The sequence below is a fragment of the Stigmatopora nigra genome, chromosome 8 (assembly GCF_051989575.1).
Source record: "Stigmatopora nigra isolate UIUO_SnigA chromosome 8, RoL_Snig_1.1, whole genome shotgun sequence".
NCBI classification, from domain to species: Eukaryota; Metazoa; Chordata; class Actinopteri; order Syngnathiformes; family Syngnathidae; genus Stigmatopora; species Stigmatopora nigra.
Genome location: NC_135515.1, coordinates 13,509,015 through 13,531,392, shown reverse-complemented (window position 1 = coordinate 13,531,392; position 22,378 = coordinate 13,509,015). Strand labels below are relative to the sequence as shown.

Sequence of the window (22,378 nt, the reverse complement as noted above, 5' to 3'; positions counted from 1 at the left end):
AAATGTTTTTGCGACAAAGAAGTATCTGTTCCAATCACTATATCAGAGAAAAATCTGAGTTGTAGAAATAACTTGAAACTCAAGAGAGCCATGACATTATGTTCTTCACAAGTGTATGTAAACATAACTGTATATATATACATCCACGCTGCAAGCCTGGAACAGATTCAAATTTGACGCCTCATGGTTGCCTTTGGCCTCCCAAAATATTTAAAAATATAGAACTCACAAGAGAAATGTGTTGCTTGAAAAATCTTTGGTATTAAAAAAGAACATTAAGTGGAATAACTTAAAAAACAAGAGCAGACAGTCTCACACTTGATTTTCTGTTGCTTTTCCCTTTTATAGATAAAGATAGTCTTTTTCTTTCTTAGTTGGGGAATAGCATTAAACTGCTCTTTTCTTGGCAAATTGAGAGGGACGGCTTAAAAGGGTATATTAGATTGACAGCATTTCGCATCAATGTGATGAATCAATTTATCTGATATGTCAATCAAGTTTGTTTTAGCAGGAGCTTTTCCAAGCATTTCCTTCTCTTATAAATAATAATTTTAGCACTGATTTCAAATCTATGTAAATTTCTGAATGATGATGTAGAAAATCGGACGGCATACGAACTTAACATTTTGCTGATATACTAAGAATGCTATTATACAAAGATTTGACAGGTTATTTCTATTGTTAGCTGGTTACATTCTCAACAGTTACTCACTGACTCAATAAACAAACTACCAAGGAGGTGAGGATGGCAGAACTTGGGATAGAAAAGGCATGCTCTCCATTGGCCTCATTGCGATGTTAAGTGGGCCGGTGATATTCATGGACATCGGGGTTGTGATGGCCACGGAATGGGCAATATTCATGTGGGCTGTGGTGGGGATATTGACGGAAGCTAGGTTTACTGGGGCCGTAATGGTGACCGGGTGTTGTAGGTTAACAGGGTTTGTAATGTTGACCGTGCTGGTTGTGATGTTCATCTGAGCAGCAATGGTGACGGGGCTGCTGGCATTACCACCACGGTTCATGGCCGAGGTGATGGCTGCCGTGTTGGTGACTGGCGTGTTTGTGGCGGAATTGTTGTGCATATTGTTGGCATCTGCAAATTGAAAAAAGGGAGGGAAAAACAAGAAAAATAAAAGCCTATTCACCTAGGTAATAATTTTCATTAATTTTGAAAAAATTACAGTAAAGCCACAAGTCCATTCACCGCCTTGGTCACTGAAAATGTAAATACATTATTTGTACATCATGTCAACTAAAGTAGTATTGCTGGAGAAACCTACCTTTGTGAGAGTTGTCAATTAGGACTTGGAAGGAGTTATTTAAAATCTCTCCTACCGTCAAATCACCTAAGGGGTAAATTCAAAAAGCAGGATCAATAGACTAAACAGCTAACTTTCTGAGGGTTAAAAAGCTGTAGGTTTGAACATTAAAACAGTGTAAAATAATTCCCAGATCTATGTGCAGAAGGCTAGATGAACAGAACAATGCATCACTGTTAACAGGACTATCTAATCAATTTAAGGCAGGGACAATTTCGGTAAATCTTGCCCAAACCAGCATCAACATGGGTAGCTGCTGGAGTATTGAAGTCCCAATTCATCGAGGGAGACCTAACAGTCGGGTAGTGTGCATTTAGCCTGCATGATGGTCCAGTTTTGTGTTAATTTAAAAAAAAAAAATCTACTGATCCTGCTTCATGAACTCTAACCTAAGACACACAACTGTATATGCAATAAACATAGAAACCGTAATCACATCAGCTCTCAAAGAAAGCACAGGTCATCAAGGCAAAATTGTGTAACAAGACTAAAAACTGGCCACTTGTGTTTAGTAAAGTTTAAAAATATATTTTTAAAAGTTTTGGTTTTGGCTACCAACTACAGGACTGAATTACCTTTTCGTGGCCCTGAGTGATTCCACTGCCAGTCATTTATGCCTAGTCAAAAATACAGACACAAGGAGTTACAAAAACATAAGGCAATATTGCCACCATTGAGGGACAAGGTTGACATGGTTAAGGGTATGGCTATGTTCGAAAGGTGGGAAAGTGGAAAAATTGAAGTTACTAGATATGCTGAAGGTGGGCAACAAGTATTCTCATTTTTGCATTATGGATACCTACATGATTAAAACCAAAGCCAAGAGCTTTTACGATAGCTTTGCGCCTGACGAAGACAATGAAGATGGACCTAAGCCTTATACAAGTGCAGATAGTGAGGGTTGTGATTTTATTGAATGGTTTGAAAAGTTTAAGAGTTATGGTCTACAACAGGGGTGGCCATGTCTGGTCCTCGAGAGCACCTATCCAATTTGTTATACATGTCTCACTCCACTAACAAACCTTAATCAAACAATCATGTTCGGAATGAAGCTTCTGGACAGCTTGCTGTTGAGTTGATGATTGGATTCACGTGTGGTAGATAGGAGAGATATGGAAAACAGACTGTACTATAGAGGCTCTCAAGACCTGACTTGGCCACCACTGGTCTACAAAGTGTTTCGCTGTATGGGGAAGCCTCCTCGGCAGCAAAACGATACGTTGAGGAAGAGGTCCCGAACATAAATGAAGAGAATGGCTATCTTTTGGAGAAAGTCTTTAACATGGATGAAACCAGTGTTTTTGGAAGAGTATGCCTTCCAGGACATTCTTATTTAAAGATGAACTGTGCTAGGGTTCAAGGTTTACGAGCATCATCGACACTCATCATGTGTGGGAACACTGCTGGCTTCATGGGAGAGCCAACCTTAACTTGCAAGTTCGACCTTCCTCATGCTTTAAAAAACAATAAAAAAAAGACTTGCCTAAATGTTCTAGTTAAGAAAAAAATTCTGAAGCAATTGATTTTGTAAGTAGAGAGGCATGACCATTTCTTAATAATTGTACTTGTGTACTTGTACATCTGTATAGGCGAGAAAACATGTGATATGCTAGTAATAATAGGATTATCCTATTTTGAAGTGTTTCGATTATTGTGGCCATGTCTGGTCAACATTATCCACCAAATTAGAGGGATTACCATATCTATTTATTAGCGGCGGTCCGTGCATTTTCTAGCCACGCCTTCAATCCAACCCTCAGTAACTATTTTAAGATATAAAACCTCTACGGCCTCTACAGCTGGAACACAAAAAAAATCATCAATAATAACCTCATACAATTAAAATATTATTTAGGAATGTAGCCACATTTTACTTACCAAAAATCATTTTTAACTGTACACAATATCCATCCTTTCCTTCTTCCTTCTTTTCTATCGCCATCGAAGCTAATGATGAAAGTCGATTATGTCCTGTCGTATTTCTTGCATAATCCGTCTTGAAAATGGCTTTAAATCAACACAGCAATATATTTGCTTGTGCAGCTCGCTCCGAATACAGCTTGGTAGCTCTCATAGTTAGCGCATTGAAAGTGGCGGACACACCCTTTTACCGGCTGTAACAGGCTTGCTAGCTTTGGAGTTGACCGCCCTTTCTTAATGATGTCCATTTTTTTCTGGAAAAGTCCATCTGGAAAATAGCTTTGTGAGCAAATCTGCAACCAAATCCATTTGTTTTTCTCCGTCTGTCATTGTGGGTGGAGTTTGCGATCCCTGGCTGGCTCACTTTGGCTTTGGGCCGCCTACTAGCCAATCATAGTTGGTGAAAGCGATGACGTATCCCTCCGCCTGCGAAATGGCCTTGGTGTCATCAAATCGAATTCTGATTGGTTAAAGCAACAGTCTTATCGACGCTTGTTTAATGCAGCAGAGCCCGCAGAACTGATTGTGAAGGCCTTGAGGCAGATTTCTGACCCTGGCAACAAAATAATGGCTGAAATGTGATTGGTTAAATGCTTCAATATGAAAACACACATCTGGTGAAACCAGCGGGGAAAGCAATGAAAGGAAGCTAACAGACAATTTGGAATTCTTTAATAAGTATTGATGGCCAAAATATATATGATTCCGATATTTCTTAGGCCAGCAGAGAAGGCCTTGACGGCCCTGACACACACACATCTATACATAAACACACACCCCTATTTATACATCTATTTATCTGTTAACTTACTTATTACTTATCTATTCATGTCTAAAATGCCCTTTCTATATCTGCATCCTCACCATCACTGTGACAACAAATCGGGACGAAAAAAGTTATCCAATCCGTATAGTTATGGTAGAGATAATCATCCCGAATGGTTTTGTTTAACGCCTGTCAGTTTTGGGATCTCTCTTTTTGGTACTGTCATTTGCTCTGATATGTTTTTTTGAGCAGATGAGTATCTACTTTTAGGAATCTTTTTTGAGAATAGGAGGTTATGGTCTGATAGACCTTCAATCTAATTGAACGTCTTTTGGATCCTTTCATGCTCATTAGAAAAGAGCAGATCTATACATGTTTCGAAAGAAGACATTAGTCCAGTACAGACATGGGCAAACTACGGCCCGTGAAGCATTTTAATCCAGCCCGCCGACATTGTCCAAATATGTTGTTTTGTTTCCCCCAAGATAGCGCCGTCACGCGGAAGCCCGTGGCAGTAGATGTAAAATATATGAAAACAAAATTAAAATTCAGTTTTGTGTGAAGTTACATTAAAAGTTGAGTATCTGTATATAGTTATCCAAGTTAATTTAAATTTGTTTGTTTGTTTAGGAGTGCCGTGGATAAAGGTCCCCCCAACAACCACCCCCCCTGCTTCCGTGTATGCCGCTATCTCTACCCTGCGTGAAATGCGTCTAGTTTTACATCTAATAAACACTTTTTGTTACTAGTAAACCACTCATTATTTATTACTTTGTCAATACAGACGCTCCCCTACTTACGAACAAGTTAGGTTCCGAGCGCTTGTTCATAAGTTGAAAGTGTTCATAAGTAGAAATTGTTCAAATTGAAGTTGAAGAAGCTTTCTAATGACGATTGCAGTTTTCTTTTTTTTTTCCTCATAAATTCGGTAGCACTGTATGGCATCATTCAATTGATTTGCAACCTTTGTGCAACGTTCAATATTTCGGTCCTGCTGCTCGATCTTTCTGTTTATAAATGGTCATTGACGGTCGAACGATTCAAGTTGTATTCCCGTGCAACGCTAACCACGTTCTTACGCGCATCAAGCTTCTTTATTATTGCCACTTTCGTTTCAAATGAAATGGATTGCCTCTTCCTTGCACCTGCCTTACTAGAAGCTTTTCGCTTTTCCCCAACCATAATGAATAATGGATGCACGGGATATTTAATGATAGAAATTAAAAAGGTTATTTGTGCAATGGAGATATGTTACGGACTTCCGCATAGCAACGAACTGGGCAGAGGAAGGTAGATGCTGGGTGAGCGGAGTTCACAGCGGCAGGCGTCGGTATTAGCGGCGGAAAGAAGCACTACTCGGAAAACGGCGCGCAATCCAAAATCGAATTTACGAACATTTTTCGACATAATCAATTAGCAGAAATGTTCGTTTGTGCCGTTTGTTCGTAAGTAGGGGAGCGTCTGTATATCGCAAATTAGAAGAAATAAAACCTTTTGCCCAATCCGATATCCTTTATTTTTTTCAGAGGGTTGGGACAAATTTGTTATCAATTCATTTCAATGGGAAACGTCCGCTTGAGTTGCGAAAAGCTTGTCATACGATCTCAGTCTCGGAACGGATTACGATCGTATGTCGAGGTACCACTGTATTGAAACAATTCTGCACAGAAGAAAGGGCCAAAGTTACTTCAAAGCACTGTGAAAGACTCGTCACATATTATCGTAAACGCTTGATTTCAGTTGTTGCTGCCAAAGTTGGCACAACCCGTTATTAGGTTCAGGGAGCAATTACTTTTTCAGAGGGCTGCAAAAGTTTGTAATGTTTTCTACCTTGGTAAATAAAAGCATCATTTAGAAACTGCATTTTCTATTTGCTTGGGTTTTCTTTGTGCCTTACTAAAATTGATTTGATCTGAAACCTCTCTGTGATAAAAATATGCAAAAAACACAGATCATCGTGTTCCCTAATATAGAACATCACTTCCCTGCCACGGTTTCCCTTACAGTCTCTTCTGAAGATATTGTAACCCGGTGTTTTCAATCCTGCAATCAGTGAATTTACATTTAGCCAGGTGACAATTAAGCATATAAAAAATTTATAATAGATGAATTTGGTCACAATTTGGCAAGATGATTCTGATATTTAAATGACCATCAATGATTCCTTTTGGTTTATGTCGTGGGTCCCATTGCGCCTTGGCTTGGTTAAGGCAGTGCTTCTCAAATAGTGGGGCGCGCCCCCCTGGGGGGGCACGTGTAACCCTGGGGAACAGGATTTTATTTGGTCGTACTAGTATAAAGTGTAATTGCGCATCCACAACAGTAGCTGGCAGTGGCGCTCTCATTGTTACTTCTGTCATGTTTGTGAGAGTGCAACATTTCACATGTTGTACCTATAACACTTTTATAAAATGATCTTATTTATAGTCACGGTGGGAAGTGGGGGTGGGGGGGCACGAATAGTTTTCTTCTTGCTAGGGGGGGCCCAACAGAAAATAATTGAGAAGCACTGGGTTAAGGGCACTGTATAAATGGCCAGTTCTTTTTTTCTTAAATAAAATGTTTTTTTTTAAATAAATCATTTTGGGACACTGGTTTAATTTGAGGAGTTGAAAGCTCCTCGGCTAACAGGTGTCTAGGGTCACATAAATCACTCTGGGATTTTAAATCGGCAAATTTAGCTTGAAGAGTTGAAAGTCCGGCTAACTGACACATAGGTTCGCATAAATCTCTCAAAAACTCTTTAAAAAGTTTAAATCCGGCAAAGGGGCGAGTAGGCTCATTTGTGTAGCTAAACGTGTAAATTCGGCTAATTTAGCTAATGACGTAGCAAACGGTGTAGGTTCAACTAATCTGGTGAATAGTGTAGCCTCAGTTAACTTTGAGTTTAGTTAATCGGCCCACTCTACAACCTTGCTTTCGCAACCTATTTCGACGCAGAGGTCTTGGCTATTTAGATCCGATAATGATCCATGGTCGTGGTCCTGTCGATCTCGCTATCTCTTTCTGTATATTATGGAAGTGATGGAAGTCGTTATAAATCGTAGTTACGTGCCGGAACCCATTTTTAATTTATCTTAGTGGCTGTATTTGATAATAAAGTGTGGTATTAACGAACAACTTGCAATAAGACACGAAAAACACGATGAGTAAAAAAGTAGGGAGAGTTTGGCGCTACCGGCATCGGCACCGCCATCTTGTCATTTTGACTTCGTCCATCCATCCCTTCTGATTAAGAAGGTGTTCTAACTTGGGCCACCTCGCTTTACATCCATGGAAACTCAGCTTCAGCTTTTTGACTTGTCGAAGATGATTTTCCAGCTGCCTCCACTTTCAAACCATGGACTCGTTTATGTTGAGGGGCCTCACTGCAGCTCGATTTCCGTGCTCTTCTGCGATTGCTACCAGTTTGAACTGTGCCTTGTCGGTGTCTCTTTGCAGGTGCCATTTTTGGGGATCAGACTGATATTGGTTTGCACAACGCATTCCAGCCCTATTTTTAGGTACGTGATCCATTCATTCCCAACCCCCCTTTCACACCCACATCAGTCACGTCCGTCTTCTGACTATACCAGTATGGCGCGTCAGCAAGAAATTAACCCACACAGTCAAGCGGTCAGAGTCATTCAGCGACATCTATAGCATCTTGAATTTAGTGCCTACATAAGGCTCACCCAATTCACAAATTAGTGTTTTAAGTGCATTCCATAGGCGTGAAAATATGATAATTGTATTCAGAATTAAAAAATTAAGTCAGAATGGGATTGCTATATATGAAAACAGCTTACCTTTATTGTTACATTGGTTGCTGAAGCTGGCCTGACCGTGAGTCTTGAGGTGACTTGTGATGTATGCAGCACTTAGCATTTTGCCACAGATGTTACAGGTGACTTTGCCTTCATGTCTAATCATATGAGAGCGTAGACGGTCTTTGGTAGCAAAAGCAGATGTACAGGCCTGAGGACAAAAAATACATTTATAGCGGAAAAATGGAAATCATTACTCGTAAAAAGCTGAATAGCTATTTAAACACTTGAAAAATATAAAGTTTCTGCAAGCAAAACTACTACTATTACTTGGCCACATGATGTGTCGCCACAGCAAATACATTTATTTCATTTCACCCTTTCATCATCCTCCCCTACAACAGCTACTTTGATGCCCACCAATTTACCAATTTCGTCATACGCAGTTTCTGGGTATGATAACAATTAGGCATTTGTTGAGTCAATGATGATGACAAAGCCTATGTCCGATTATTGTACTAACCCTTACTGCATCCATGTATCTTCTACCATGTCAACCACTAACCCTGTTCACTGGCAGCTCCACCCTCATTATCCTTCTACCGATAGAGTCCCTATCTTCCCTCTGTACATGCCTAAACCATCAAAATTTGATCTCTTTGACCTGGTCACCAAGACACCTCACCCTTACTGTCCCTCTAGTGGTCTCATTTCTTAGTTTACAAAATCTTCCATCACAAAGCTTCTCCGCCACTGCAAGATTTTGTCCGAAAAAATCCAACACATCAACAAGGGCTGGCTCTAGGAGTGACTGTGTAATTCCCTCCTTCAAAAAGACTAGTTTCAGCCAAAGCAGCTTTTCTGTCCATGCCGCACATATCAATATCAATTAACATAGAAGAACTCCCATCTTTGAACCTCTTCGACAATCACCTTAAAGCTGTTAGACGAACATAATTGCGATTTGTAAGGCATAAGTAAAAGATATTTCCCCATCAATTTCTTTGCACTGTGGAATTTCTTGCAGCCGTAAGAACAAATGAGGACAAAGTAGCAGTTGTTTAATTGATAACTCTTTGGAGTTCGAGATACGCAGAAATATATACCTGTTAAACATATTTAAATTTTAAATAATTACCCATTACTTTAGGAAATATATATTCAAAATGATTTGCTGAGAACCTTAATTCTACGATTAATCTCAATGTTTTCTACGCTGGTGTAAATTGTATCTACTGTTATAACTACTTTTTACTGTTATGATTACTTTGTTTGGCCGTGAATAAATGCCCTACTTATTCTAAATGAATGTTATTATCTGTAACTTGTTATTCTAAATGTATGTAGTTATCAGTAACGGGCCATAAAACTTGTACATACACGACGGGGGGCGGGGCGAGCGTGTCGGCTAAATGTTCTTCGACTAGATCAGGGGTCTCAAACTTAATTTACCTGAGGGCCGCAGAGGCAGTCTGGGTGAGGCTGGGCCGCATCAGGATGTCCACAAGAAAAGCGCTGATAAAACATCCCAACGTTATCAAATATCTTTTTTTTAACAAAAAATAATGAATTAAATAAATTAACTTAAAGATGAATAAAAAAAATCAATAGTCTTCTGAGGCAACAGGGTTTTTTCAAGAAGGCTACAAAAGAAAGTGATGCAGCAGTCGACGGTAGCTACGCCATTTGTGAGCCGATTGCCAAGGCAGGCAAGCCATTCACAGAAGGTGAATTTATCAAAAAGTGCATATTACAGGCTGCACATATTGTCTGTCCAGAAGAAAAAAGTCAGTTCAACAACATCAGCCTTTCTGCCAACACCGTGGTAGAGCGCATTTCTGACCTGTCAAGTGACATTTATCATCACCTTTGTGAGAAAGTGCAAAACTTCAGTGTATATTCAGTGGCTCTTGAGGAGACCAGACATCACAGACACTGCTCAGCTCGCAATATATGTCCGTGGTGTTGTTGACAATTTTGAAGTGTTGGAGGAGTTGCTCACAATAATTCCAATGCATGGCCAGAACACCGCAAAGGAATTATTTCACAAGCTGTGTCATGCCATTCAGAATGCCGGTTTGCCATGGAAGAGCTTTGTTGGAATAACAACTGAAGGAGCCCCATCAATGATTGGGAGGAAGAATGGACTGGTAGCACTTGTTAAAAAAACTGGAAAAGGAGGGTGTGGAAGAGGCCATAGCTCTGCACTGCATTATCTATCAGCATGCCCTTTGCAGCAGATGCCTGAAGTTCGACAATGTGATGTCTGTCGTTGTGAAATGCATCAACCAAATCAGATCCAGGGGCTTAAAGCATAGAAGGTTTCGTGCTTTTTTGGAGGAAATGGATTCTGAATATGGGGATGTGCTCTACTTCACTGAGGTACGTTGGCTCAGCAGGGGAAATGTGTTAAAGAGATTTTTGCGAGTTGAGAGCAGAAGTAAAAGACTTCATGGTGATAGACGGGGTTGCTGTTTTTGCGCTAAGTGATCCCGAAAGGCTCATGGACTTAGCTTTTCTTGTTGATATCACACATGAGCTTAATGTACTGAACAAGAACCTAAAAGGCCAGGGGCAACTTGTCAGTGCTGCCTATGTCAATGTGAGAGCATTCTGCACTAAACCTTTGTTATGGAAAGCCCAGCTCTCAGGCAAACCTTTTCCATTTCCCAGCATGCAAGGCTCTTAAGGATGCAGGCACACCATTCAGTGGTGAGAAATATGTGGAGGCCATTTCGAAGCTGCAGGAGGAATTTGATCACAGATTTGCAGACTTCAAGACATACAAAGCCACATTTCAAATGTTTGCGGACCCCTTCTCATTTTATGTGCAAGATGGCCCTCCTGAGCTTCAAATGGAGCTCATTGACCAGCAGAGCAACTCTGCACTCAAAGCCGAGTTCAGGGAGGTGAGTGCAGAAGCAGACAAGCTTAGACATTTTTTGAGAGAGTTGACCCTCAGCTTCCCTGAGCTTTCCCGAATCTTCATGCGGACCATGTGCCTTTTTGGGAGCCCACACTTGTGTGAGAAACTCTTCGCCACCTTGAACTTAAATAAGTCCAAGTATAGGTCCAGACTTCCTGATGAGCGTCTCCACTGCTTCCTCCCTCAAGCCAAATGTGACTCAGCTATGTGAGAAGAAGCACTGCCAGGTCTCTAGCAGCACGAAGTAAAGTTCAGAAAGTTAAAATTTAAAGAGCTGTTGATACAGACATTTGAAACAAAATAAAAATAATTCGTTTTCTCTACTTAGCCAGCCACTGTATATCTACTGTATTCTCATTATTATTATTTTATTACTTATTGATTTATTTTTTATTAATCTTTAAGTTAATTTATTTAATTCATTATTTTTTGTTAAAAAATAAAGTTATTTGATAACGTTGGAATGTTTTATCAACGCTTTTCTTGTGGAAATCCTGATGCGGCCCAGCCAGTGTTCTCGTTACCTCTGCGTCCTGCGTCTGATACGCACAGCTTTTCTTCCAGACGCACAATTTCAAGTAATGTGCTTTTTTCGGACGCAAAGAAATTTTTATAAAAAAAAAAAAACCAAAACACATATCCGATAGCAAACCAATTTATTCCACATAATCTTTGCGAAATAATTCTCGCGTGAACGAGACTAGCAGACACTAGCAGACGAAGGAGAGAAAGCGATAGCAAGAGTTTCGTAATAGTGTAAGAAAGATAAAAAATGTTTCAGAAAAAGCAAAACAGTCTGGATAGTTATTTCGCAGTTAAAAAATACAACTAGTAAGAAAAGAACTGCAGAAGATTCGATCGATGATCATGAAGCAAAACGGGGGAAGCAAGGAAAAATACGCACATTTCAAAAGACTTTTGGCTGCAAAGAGAGGAGGATCTACGAGCTGAAAGACTAGTACAATGATAAATAAACCCTAACCCTAAACCATATAATAAATAAATTAAATCTGAATGTTTATATATCGTTGCTTATGTTTTATTTGCATCCGTAGTATGTTGGGACTCGTGACAAGTTTCCTGGGACGCACAGTTTTCAGACAAGCGAATCCCTGGGACTCGCAGTGTGCCAATTGTAAAATTATCACTGGGCCCAGCCTCACCCAGACTCTGCCTCTTGCGGCCCTCAGGTAAATTGAGTTTGAGACTCCCGGTCTATAATGTGCCATCGTCTATCTTTGGCCTAGACCAGGAACTAAAGATGTAAATTGGCCCTTAGCTACAATCTTACATATTTACATATAAAATGTCAATCATTATCTTGGGTTCGGGTAGGGCTTCTCTCCTGCTGAAAAATTAAATACGAAAAAGATGTGGTTCTCTCGCTGACTTTTTAAAATACAAATATGTTTATAACAATATATACTAAAATAGTGTGTGGATACTAAAGTAAGGAGTACTTCTAAAATAAATAATTAGGATAAAACAGACAGACAATCATTGCACGTGCTATTTTTGAGATACTGTGTGAATCAAAAGCACATTATTAGGGTCAATATCCTTGGGAAATTAACATGCATGTCTTTATATGCAAAATATCAAATTATTCAATTTAAAAACAGACAGACAATCATTGCACGTGCTATTTTTGAGATACTGTGTGAATCAAAAGCACATTATTAGGGTCAATATCCTTGGGAAATTAACATGCATGTCTTTATATGCAAAATATCAAATTATTCAATTTAAAAGAAGAAATAAGTCTATATTGACGCGAACAAAAATATTAGCGACTTAGCTCAATGTTGCCTCATCTACCCAGATACTCCGGTCAGAGTGAGACGAAGGCACACAGATGATTCTTTAACTTTTTATATCAATTCCAAGTAATCATCAGTAAGCAGACTTATTTGACAACAGATTACAGTCAACTTTGATGAAGACTGAATCAAACTCTGCTGGAAATGTTACGGGTGCGCTCTACTAAAGAGTACAACTCAAACTGGAACTATAGGATCCGAAGCTGTCCGCGGTCCTCGGGCGATTCGCCAAAAGACGTTTAGCCGACGGACATCTGGCCAAGGGACAGTTCGCAGAGGGGCCGTTTGGCCAAACTGTTAGCGGAACGAATAGTTAGCCGACTGGATAGCCAGCCGACGGACGTTACGCCAACGCGCTTCTCCACCCCTTGACGTTGCACCGATGCGCTCGCCCCGGCCCCCGGACGTTGCGCCGACGCGCTCACCCCGCCCCCGGCCGTGTGTGTAAAGGTTTTTTTAACCTCGGCTCGCGGGCCATTTACGGCCCTTACAGATAACAACATTCATTTCGAATAACAAGGGCGTTTATTCACGGCCAAACACACGCAGAACAGTACGTGACAGAAGAAAAAAAGTAGTTGTAACAAAAAGTACAGGAATGAAATCGTAAATCCAGGAATCCTACTCCAGTACATGACAGAAGAAAAAAGTAGTTATAACAGTAAGTAATGTAAATCCATGAACTCTAGAAAATTTACACCAGCATAGAAAACATTGAGATTGATCTTTGAATTAAGATTTTGAGCAAATCGTAATATGCCAATCAGCCATGAGGCGAAACGTCCAAAATGCCCGGAAATGCATAAAAAAACTACTTTAAATCCAGCCGAAAACAGCATTTATCGATGAACTGTTTCTCGGTCAGACGTCCGCCGGCGTGCCTGAACGAAAAGAAGGCTTTAACCTGCCTTTTAATGAAAAGAACGGAAAACAAAGGAAATTTATCACAATAAATGTAGAATTGTATTTTATTTCTAAATCAAGGCTACTCGCGTCTGGCCAGTTAAAGCATGTTTAACTAGGTTTAAATTTCATTGCCCTAGGTAAGATGGATGTGCCCCGAGCGAGCAGTGACGGGAACGTGAACTTCAAATTAATTGTTCAATGTGCGAGAGAAACTTGGTTGGCTTTGCTAAATGTACCATATTTTCTCGACTTTAAGGAGCACTAAAAAGTCTTCCATTTTCTCCAAAATAGACAGGGCACCTTATAATGCGGAGCGCCGTGTGTATGCTCTAAAGCCTGACCGAGATCACTTCTTGCCGACACACTTCTTATATAGAGAGAAGGCGGACGTTGGTGGGGTCAGACACTAAAGGCACGCCCCTACAAGGTACCCATATATAGTGTGGGCATGTGTTTATTGCAAAACAATTTCGGTTTGGTTTCTAAGGCCCCACGAAAATGAATACAAATAGACACGCGCATACGATGCTCGGTTTACACTTTAAGCCATCAATTATGCAGGGGAACATTGGAATAGAGCAGCTGTGAGGGAATTTTAGATGAACGAATCCATGGACGAAGCAGAACGAGCTTCGCTAAGTCAAGAAGAAACTGAGTTTATTTGCAACTCCATCCGTGCCCATCTCGCAGCAGCGGTGAAAAATCAAGTCACGAAAATGAACTCTGAGCTACACTCCTGGTGTAATCGCACCTCAACACGAAACTCTTCTCTGACTGCTGGAGTACAATGGTCATAAATGTCCTGAACTATGACTCCAGACCTCCTCTTTCATAGGTATTCTGTCACAGGCATTTCGTAAGATCTATAAAGACAACACAGTTCCTTGTGGCCTTCACTGCACTTGTCCATTGCCAGCCTCAATGCAAATGTTGCATATGTGGTATTCTTCCTCATCATAAACCAATACTGCTGCTTACAAATATTTACTTTGGTCTTTAATCTAGCATCCATAACTCCATAGTGTGACTTATTAGTTTTATTCCCCTAGTTTCCACAACCTTATTCATCTCTCTTCTTCTAGAACAGGGAACCTTTTTGATGGAAAGAGCAATAAACAATTCATATTTTTAAAATGTTAATCCATGCTGCAAATCTAAAAGTCAACATACATGAAAACCTGTGCATTTGTTCGTCACTTCAACACTTTCAAAGTACAAAAAGTCAGAGTATCAATGAGAATATTCATGCTGAAGAGTGTAATGAAAAAAAAAGTATGATTACAAGGCACTGAGGGTAGTTTCAATGCCATAATGCAAACGTGACACTCCTATTCCTGCGCTTTCTCGCCAGCAGTTTCCATAGTTTACCTCACAGTTTAGCGGAGAGCCATATGCACCCGTCAAAAGAGCCATAGGTTCCCTACCCCTGTTCTAGAAGAAAGCACGAGTACACTTAATTCCTCTGGCATTTCCTTTTTCATGATTCGTTATCACAAAAGAAGTTTTCTAATGCTTTGTATTTGATAAGGTAACAAAATAGAGGTTCCAGCAGAGGAACGGAAACCGGTACTCGAGGGCCACTGAGTGCAAGTCTTTGTTCCAATCAATTCAGCACAGACACTTTAACCAATAAGATTTCTGCAGAAAACAAGAAGCACCTGATTGCACTTGTAGGATAACAAAAACCCGCACCCACTGCGGGCCTTTGTGGAATAGTGTGAAATATATTTTTTGCACATCCCTGGGTTAGAGCCAGGGGCGGGCAAACTATTCCACATAGGGCCATAGTGGGTGCGTTTTTTTGTTCCAACCCATTAAGTAAGTGCACACCTTTTCACCAATCTGGTGTCTTAAGAGCAGTGGATTGAAGTCAGGTGCTTCTTTTTTTGTGCAGAAATTTCATCTGTGCTCGATCGGTTGGAACAAAATCCTGCACCCACAGTGGCACTCGAAGCGGTACCGGTTTGCCCACACCTAGGTTAGACAAAAGGTTTGGACTTGTTTAAATTGACGTGGATGGTATCATTAGTTTGTCAAGAGTGAAGCAAGTCATATAGCATATTTAAATCTGTTCAAATCTGTGGACACATTCTCATTGAGTGATACGTTTCATATGCTGAAGCAGTAACATACGGCTATGTTCAAACTCGTATTCACAAAACAAACAAGTGTTAAAGATGGTGTTGAAAACGATTACCGTAACTTGGCACTTGAAAGGCCTCTCTGAGGAATGGACATGTTTGACATGACAGCTTAGGTGATCAGGCCTGAACCAAAAGATAAAGACATTTAGAATAATTGAGGGTAGGCATGGGCAATATGAAAATAATTGTATCACAATTTTTTTAAATAGTCTATCTATAATTATTAGGATAATAATCACTTTTTCTCAAATTTAAAATGTTAAACTTCTGTGTATAATTAATTACTTTTCTCGTTATTCAATAATGAAATTAACTATCTTACTTTATAAGAAAGGAACATAAAATAAGATTTTAAAGTCTTTTTGTTGTTCTGTTGTGCAATAAGACAACTCCTTTCACTACAAAAATTACAGAATAACAAAACCTGCATACATTTTGACAGCTATCTACTTATATAAATTTTGTTTCAAATCATAAGTTGCTGCACAATATGAAATCAAGAAAATCAAATGGAGAGATAACTACTAGCAAGAAGACTATTTCCAGCCTTACACAAAGAAATGGAAATTTAAGTCAGGTAGCCTATTGCAAAATTTATTTCAAAAAGTTGGATAAGCTTAACCCATTTTAACCCAACTTAACAAATTTTAAAATGTTTGAAACGTTTTCATAACATTTGCATAAATAGGGAAACTCCTTGATATAAACTAAGAAAACAATTACAGGCTATCCTGTGGGTTAAAATGGCTTTTCCTTACTATTTTCATCTACAGACTGAACATTGGTCTGGAACTACTGTTAACATCACATCAGCGCCCCTGGTCTTTGCGGTGTTTGGGTAGTGCATTTGCAGTTTAAATTTTTCCAAATTTATCGAAAGTTTATAATATTGTTGAAAAAATTAGTTGAGGATATTTATCAATGTCATTTTATCGCCCAGGTCTAATTGAAGATGATATAGAGTAGCAATCACAAACTCAACTGATCTGAGGGTGACTGTAGTTGAGTGTCTGGGCCGCATCAAGTATCTAAAACACACGGTTTCTAATATTTATAAAAATAACAACTACAATAGCGGCCCGGTGGAGCAAGTGGCTAGAGCGTCAGCCTCACAGCTCTGGGTCCTCGGTTCAAATCCAGGTCACGTCCATCAGTGGAGTTTGAATTTCCTCCGGGTACTCCGGTTTCTGCCCACGTTCCAAAGACATGAATGGTAGACTGATTGGACACTCTAAATTGCCCCTAGATATGGGTGTGAGTGTGCATGGTTGTCCGTATGTTTGTACCCTGAGATCGGCTGGCCACTGATTTAAGGTGTCCCCCGCCTCTGCCCCGGAGACAGCTGGGATAGGCTCCAGCACCCCCACGGCCCTAACAAGGATAAGGCGGTTCAGAAAATGAGATGAGATCAAATGTGGCATATACCTACCTGGAGAACCCTTTTCCACATACAGAACAAATATAAGGCTTGTGAACTCCACCATCATGGGAGCGTGCATGATATGTCATCCGATCCTTCCTCTTGAACCTCTGATGGCAGATGGGACATTCAAATGGCTTCTCGTCAGAGTGGGACAACTTGTGGCGGTTCAGGTGATAAACATCCCTGAAGGCCTTTCCACACATATCACAGCCGTGATTCTTTTTCACTGGTTTGGGGTTTTTTTTAGGGATGTTCTGCTGCTGTTGGTGTTGCATTGGGGTCATAATACTCGTACCTGATGCTGTTGATGTGGTGGCTGTTGTCAAAATACCAGCTACAGTAGTGACATAAGAAGGGTTTCCATTATTCTCACGAGGTACAGTGGATATGATTGGCACCATGGTGGGAGCAGTTTGTGCTTTCTTTGACCGCGAAACCATCTTAATGCCAGTGTGGCAGGATTCGTGTCGTCGAAGGTGGTAGCTGTCCCTGAAAGCCTTGTTGCAATAGCCACAAATGAATGGAGTCTTTGATTTTGGCTCTTTTTTGACACTAGCAAGTGGAGGTCCTCCTCCGCCTCCTCCCCCAGTTGCAATGGCCACATTATCTTTAAAAAGTTCTGCAGCACTGACTGGTGGTTTCTGGTCCAACAATATGGGAAGCACTGGTTTCTGATCAGGAGGTTCTGTTCCAGAAGTGAGCAAAGGCAAGAGGCTATTCCCAGCTAATTGATGCTGGTGGTGAAGCGCCTCATTGGCCTGCTACCAGGAAGAAAACAAAGATAGATAATGTTTATTCAGTCACAGAATAGAAAATTAGTGATATTTGCACTGAAATGCAAAAGGTGTCAAAACACGATAATCAAATTAAACAACTGATGTGCACAGATTGTAATAAGCTAAATAATCGATGTGCACAGTTGCAGCTCAACTTTGCTCAGATTGATAAGGGGTGGCCATTGTACATCTTCAGTAGAGGGGAAAAAAACACCACATTGAGCACCAGCTGATAATGGTTTTGTGCAAAATAAGGCCGGTTTTGTAAAACCCTCTCTAAAAAATTATTGGCCCTTTCCTAAAAAAAAGTTGGTGTTTGATAGTTGTTTTTTTTTAAGAAAAAAGAATATTAATCATAGCCAGAATATAACAATATTCATGCAACCTTCATTAATTTAGTCATACAACCTCTCATTATTCTCTTAAATAAGATGACAAATCTGTCAGTTTCCCCTCAATTGTTTTTAGTGTGATTCAAATTTGTGTACAACACGCTTGTAACGAAACATACACAATTTAAATGCAGACACACTCAAAAATAAATTTAATTGAACCTAACACTAACCTTAATTCTAATTTTGTTTGACATTTTGATACCTTTCTCCCGGGTTGGCTCTTTTTGCCCCACCTCCACACTGACCTCAGTCAATATCGAGGTTTGTTTGAGTTTGTATTACCTTCTAAATATTCCCTAACTGATGCACACAAATGACCTCACAATAGGATAACGCACGACCACTTGCCAATGAAAAGTGGTATAAACGTCATTAGCACTGACTAACGGGGAAAAAAAAACACTGAAAAAATGCAACTCTCCGCCCAGTGCTTGACAAAGAGGGAGTTGCGACCAGAGACATTACACGTGGGAGTTGGGCGGAGAGAGACAGTGCCCATGATGTTCTTATGAGCAGCATCTCAAGTTCGCTGTCTGCTCCTATATCAAAATTAGTAAATATTTGCCCGAAATTTTACTCGTATTTCGAATTGCTCGAATTGAAAATGTGGTCTTTGTCAGATTTATTAGGGATGTCCTGAGTCTGATTTTTTCCTCACCTTCAGGACTTATTTTGAAATGTTTGGCCATGGAACAATAGCTGAGTTGGGGCTGGGAAACAACAAAGCAGACAATATTAGAATTTATAAAAATAAAATTTAAATAAAAAAACCTTCCTGAACCTAAGATTAGTTGCGTAATGAACAATTCATTCAAGAGGCCACTTGAATGTATGGTCAGCACAAGGGAAGCTTTTGAAACAAATGGTACAGAGAACATCTGAAGTCTGCAGCTGCTAGCGCCCATTGTTCAATTGGTTATGGCAGATTCCCAATGGGATAGACAGAAAAGAGGCTAGTGTGTATGAATATTTTGGCAAGTGAAAAATGAAAATAATCAACATTGTAGTGGGCTAGTTTACCACTGGTCAGCTCAGAAATGTGATGATTGTGAAAGCTTGTTTTTTTTTTCCTCCCGGCGATTTCCAAGGGGCAAGGTTAAAGACCTGAGCCTTGGCTTTTCAGATTCGGCCAAACATCACTACTATGTCAGCCAACCAAAGGGGATATAGGGATTTTTTTTCAAGATGCTGTTTTACCCCGCTGTGTTCTTTTATGTACAACACAAATCTGAGGTGGATCGGGGAATGTTCGGCTGGCACCCGTATCCCTACTGGATAAAAGGAGCAATGCTGTGTTTTAGTATGGTGGGGTGAGTTGGGGTCTGTTCCATATTGGTCAATCGTTTTTATATTTGCCACACTGCAGTACTTTGAGAAGTATCATTACTGCAATTAGCATGTTCTGAGCACACTTATTCGGGACTGAGGAAATGCAAGTCTAATGTTCTATCAAACTGGTCTGATAGTTTAAGTACAAGATGAGAAAGGTAACATGTTTCTCTCGATAAGAGTAAAAACGTGTTTAAGACAATTGAAAAAAAGACATTGCTGTCCATTTTATTTCCATCCCATATTTTAAGGGGAAGAAAAACATGAATGGAAATGCATGCTTATTATTGAATATTAATAGTTAATTTAACCAAATTGTCTTTCCACAACCATCAGCTGAGTATTTTATATAAATCCTTAAGGAAAACAATCATTTTTAGCTACACTAGAATAAAGTGTAATTGCACATTCACCGCATCTCCATCACAAGATATCTACGAGCACCGGGCCGTACAGGATATATTTTTTACTGGAGATTGCGTGACCGAGTCGATAATCTGCCAACTTGCCCTAAGATGCCAGCGGAAGCTACATGGACTTGAAAGCAAGCATCTGAAAAAGACACCAGTGAAACCCTTCAAGGCAAGTCGTGGCTGGTTCGAGGATCTAAAAAAACGAACACTCACATGAAGAAACCACGAAGTTCCGACACGGAAGCCCTGGTATGTGTATCGCAATCAAAGTTCATTTAAGTTAAATTTAAAGTTCATGTTGTTATGAGCGCGTTGCCGTCAAGTCTCACTTCTATCCTCTTTCTCCTCTACACACTACGCAGTACCATCTGCCTGTACTAAATAATGTCACATTTTTGGATTGAATATCATAACGTCTAGACCAGTGGTCTCAAACCGGTCCTCAAAGGGCCGCAGTGGGTGCAGGTTTTCATTCCAACTCAACAAGGATACCTTTTGCAAGTGCAATCAGTTAATTAGAGTCAGGTGCTACTTATTTTAAAGACACCTGATTGGTTACAATGTCGGCACTGGATCGGTTGGAACAAAAACCAGGACCCACTGCGGCCCTATGTGGAACCGGTTTGAGACCACTGGTCTAGACTCTAGATTAATATTTGTTATCTTGTGATTAGGTGGTCAATTAGGACAAATAAAAAGATGTCTTTCCATTGTAATATCCTGTTTGTGTTTTTCAGAAGGTTGGAACGGATTAATTTGGATTAGGTTCATTACTATTGGAAAATTTTATTTGAGATAGGAGTACATTGAAATACAAGCTCGATGCTGATGTGCGAGTCATAGATGTAAAGAATATTTACTTGGATATCAGCAGTAGGTCAATGTGATTACTAAAAGTAACATAACTAAACCAAATAATTTCAACCCCAGTTGTGTCCCAAAGAAATATGATAGAAAATCTCCATTTCGTTAAAATCTGTTATTTAAGGATTTGGGCGATCTACTGTCAAATAACTTAGAAAATGTACGAAAAACATTTTCCAAAGAAACATTGATGATTTGTTAACAAGTTGTTATAAAGAAAATAGGTATACGAACTATGGATGTTTAGATGTGCAATTTGTTATTTTTGAGAGACCCTATGACCGAACATTGTAATTATGCATGACCACATATTGTAATCAATTAAAATATTTTTTTTCATCTCTTATTTTATCCCCTTCATGCACCGTTGTTACTCGGGTGAGTACAGGCAAATGGAGTCACAATTTCTTAATTGTGACCCGTTTCACGTTTCTAGTTTATCAGGGACCAATGAAGTTTCCCAATAATAGTCGATTCTTTAACAAAAATATTTTAGTTACTTTTTGAGCTGCATTCTCTGTTGAAATCAATGCTGCCACTGGGTGTTTGAACATACAAAACTTTTTAATTGCCGAGTTTCAGATTTTACCAAGGGTCCCCCGCGTGCTTCCCATCATTGACTTGAGTTAATATTTTGTTATCGGCCAACGTGGTTATGTCGCCAGCCCACTTTGCTCAAGGCGTCCTTTATGGGCATATCCTCAGTAGTTATAATAAATCACTTACAGAAATCTACGAAAAGAACGGCGAATGTGGTTGATGTACTGCAGATGAGACACGAAGCCTCCTGCGCTAAACGATTAGCCGACAAGCTTAGCATGGCTACATGGAACAGCAATCGCTAGGGCTTTTCACTTAACGCGCGCAACAGAAGCTCATTGGAGATTTGGTGAAAATACAAGTATTTATAACAGCGTAGAATTTGCGAGAAGAATGCTATATGACCATCTTAAATACACTGATTTTGAGATCACCGACGCATTACACCAAAGTGGCACGCGTCTTGAAACAGTAGTTTGGTTATGAGTGAGCTAGTTGGAAGGCTAATGCTAACACCTTTGTTTTTGCTGAGCAAACTGTACTTCAAATTCAGAAAGAAATTGGAGCACCTCCACGTGGCTAAGATTATTTGCAGATTTCAATATTGTACACGCCCTTGCTTCGACGACTTAATCCCTGTGTTACTTACTTGAAATAAAAACGTACTCCAGCTCGGTTCCATTTCAACTCTTGTGGCAAAGCCCGCAGGAAACCAAGAATCCTCTACAAAGCAGCCGCTGAACATGGCAGCAACTTCCTGTCACCTAGCGGTCTGAAACAAATAAAGCAGACCAGTGGCATAACATTTTTTATTTCCACCCAAACGCTAAAACATGATGATTTAAATAGAAGGGACCAATAATATATCTATACTATTTATTGATTATTATGCCGAAAACAATATAAAGACATTACATTACAACTTTGGGGAAAAAAACGAGAACATCTACACAAACCTACGTCTGCTTGACCAATCCGACAACGACAGCCACTTTCTACAACCCAATGTTTATTTGTTTACTATAAGTGTTGTTTTTTGCCGTGTTAGAAAACTATTTGCGTCTGATAGTTAGTTCCACACCAGAGAA

The 22,378-nt window shown here is 39.8% G+C and overlaps 1 protein-coding gene across 3 annotated transcripts; it reads right to left on the bottom strand.

The window, feature by feature from the left end:
- Positions 1–241: 241 nt before the first annotated feature.
- Positions 242–22,378, bottom strand: vezf1b (vascular endothelial zinc finger 1b). 3 transcript variants are annotated; one of them, XM_077722481.1, is made up of 8 exons: positions 22,247–22,378; positions 21,940–22,062; positions 16,980–17,734; positions 15,604–15,673; positions 7,797–7,965; positions 1,898–1,939; positions 1,284–1,349; positions 242–1,096 (listed from the first exon to the last, which is right to left on the bottom strand). In XM_077722481.1, the coding sequence occupies exons 2-8, from the start codon at positions 22,033–22,035 to the stop codon at positions 729–731; spliced, it is 1,566 nt and encodes a 521-aa protein (XP_077578607.1). In that variant the 5' UTR covers positions 22,036–22,062; positions 22,247–22,378; the 3' UTR covers positions 242–728. The 3 variants fall into 3 exon arrangements, with proteins under 3 accessions (XP_077578607.1, XP_077578608.1, XP_077578609.1); XM_077722482.1 differs by lacking the exon at positions 1,284–1,349; XM_077722483.1 differs by lacking the exons at positions 1,284–1,349; positions 1,898–1,939.

Excerpts from the sequence above, each read along its gene's own strand:
- vezf1b (XM_077722481.1), bottom strand. The coding sequence starts at position 22,035 with ATGTTCAGCGGCTGCTTTGTAGAGGATTCTTGGTTTCCTGCGGGCTTT. Across the intron at positions 17,735-21,939 it reads GGAGTACGTTTTTATTTCAA|CAGGCCAATGAGGCGCTTCA; the intron begins GTAAGTAACACA and ends TCTTCCTGGTAG. Across the intron at positions 1,097-1,283 it reads AATTGACAACTCTCACAAAG|ATGCCAACAATATGCACAAC; the intron begins GTAGGTTTCTCC and ends TTCAATTTGCAG.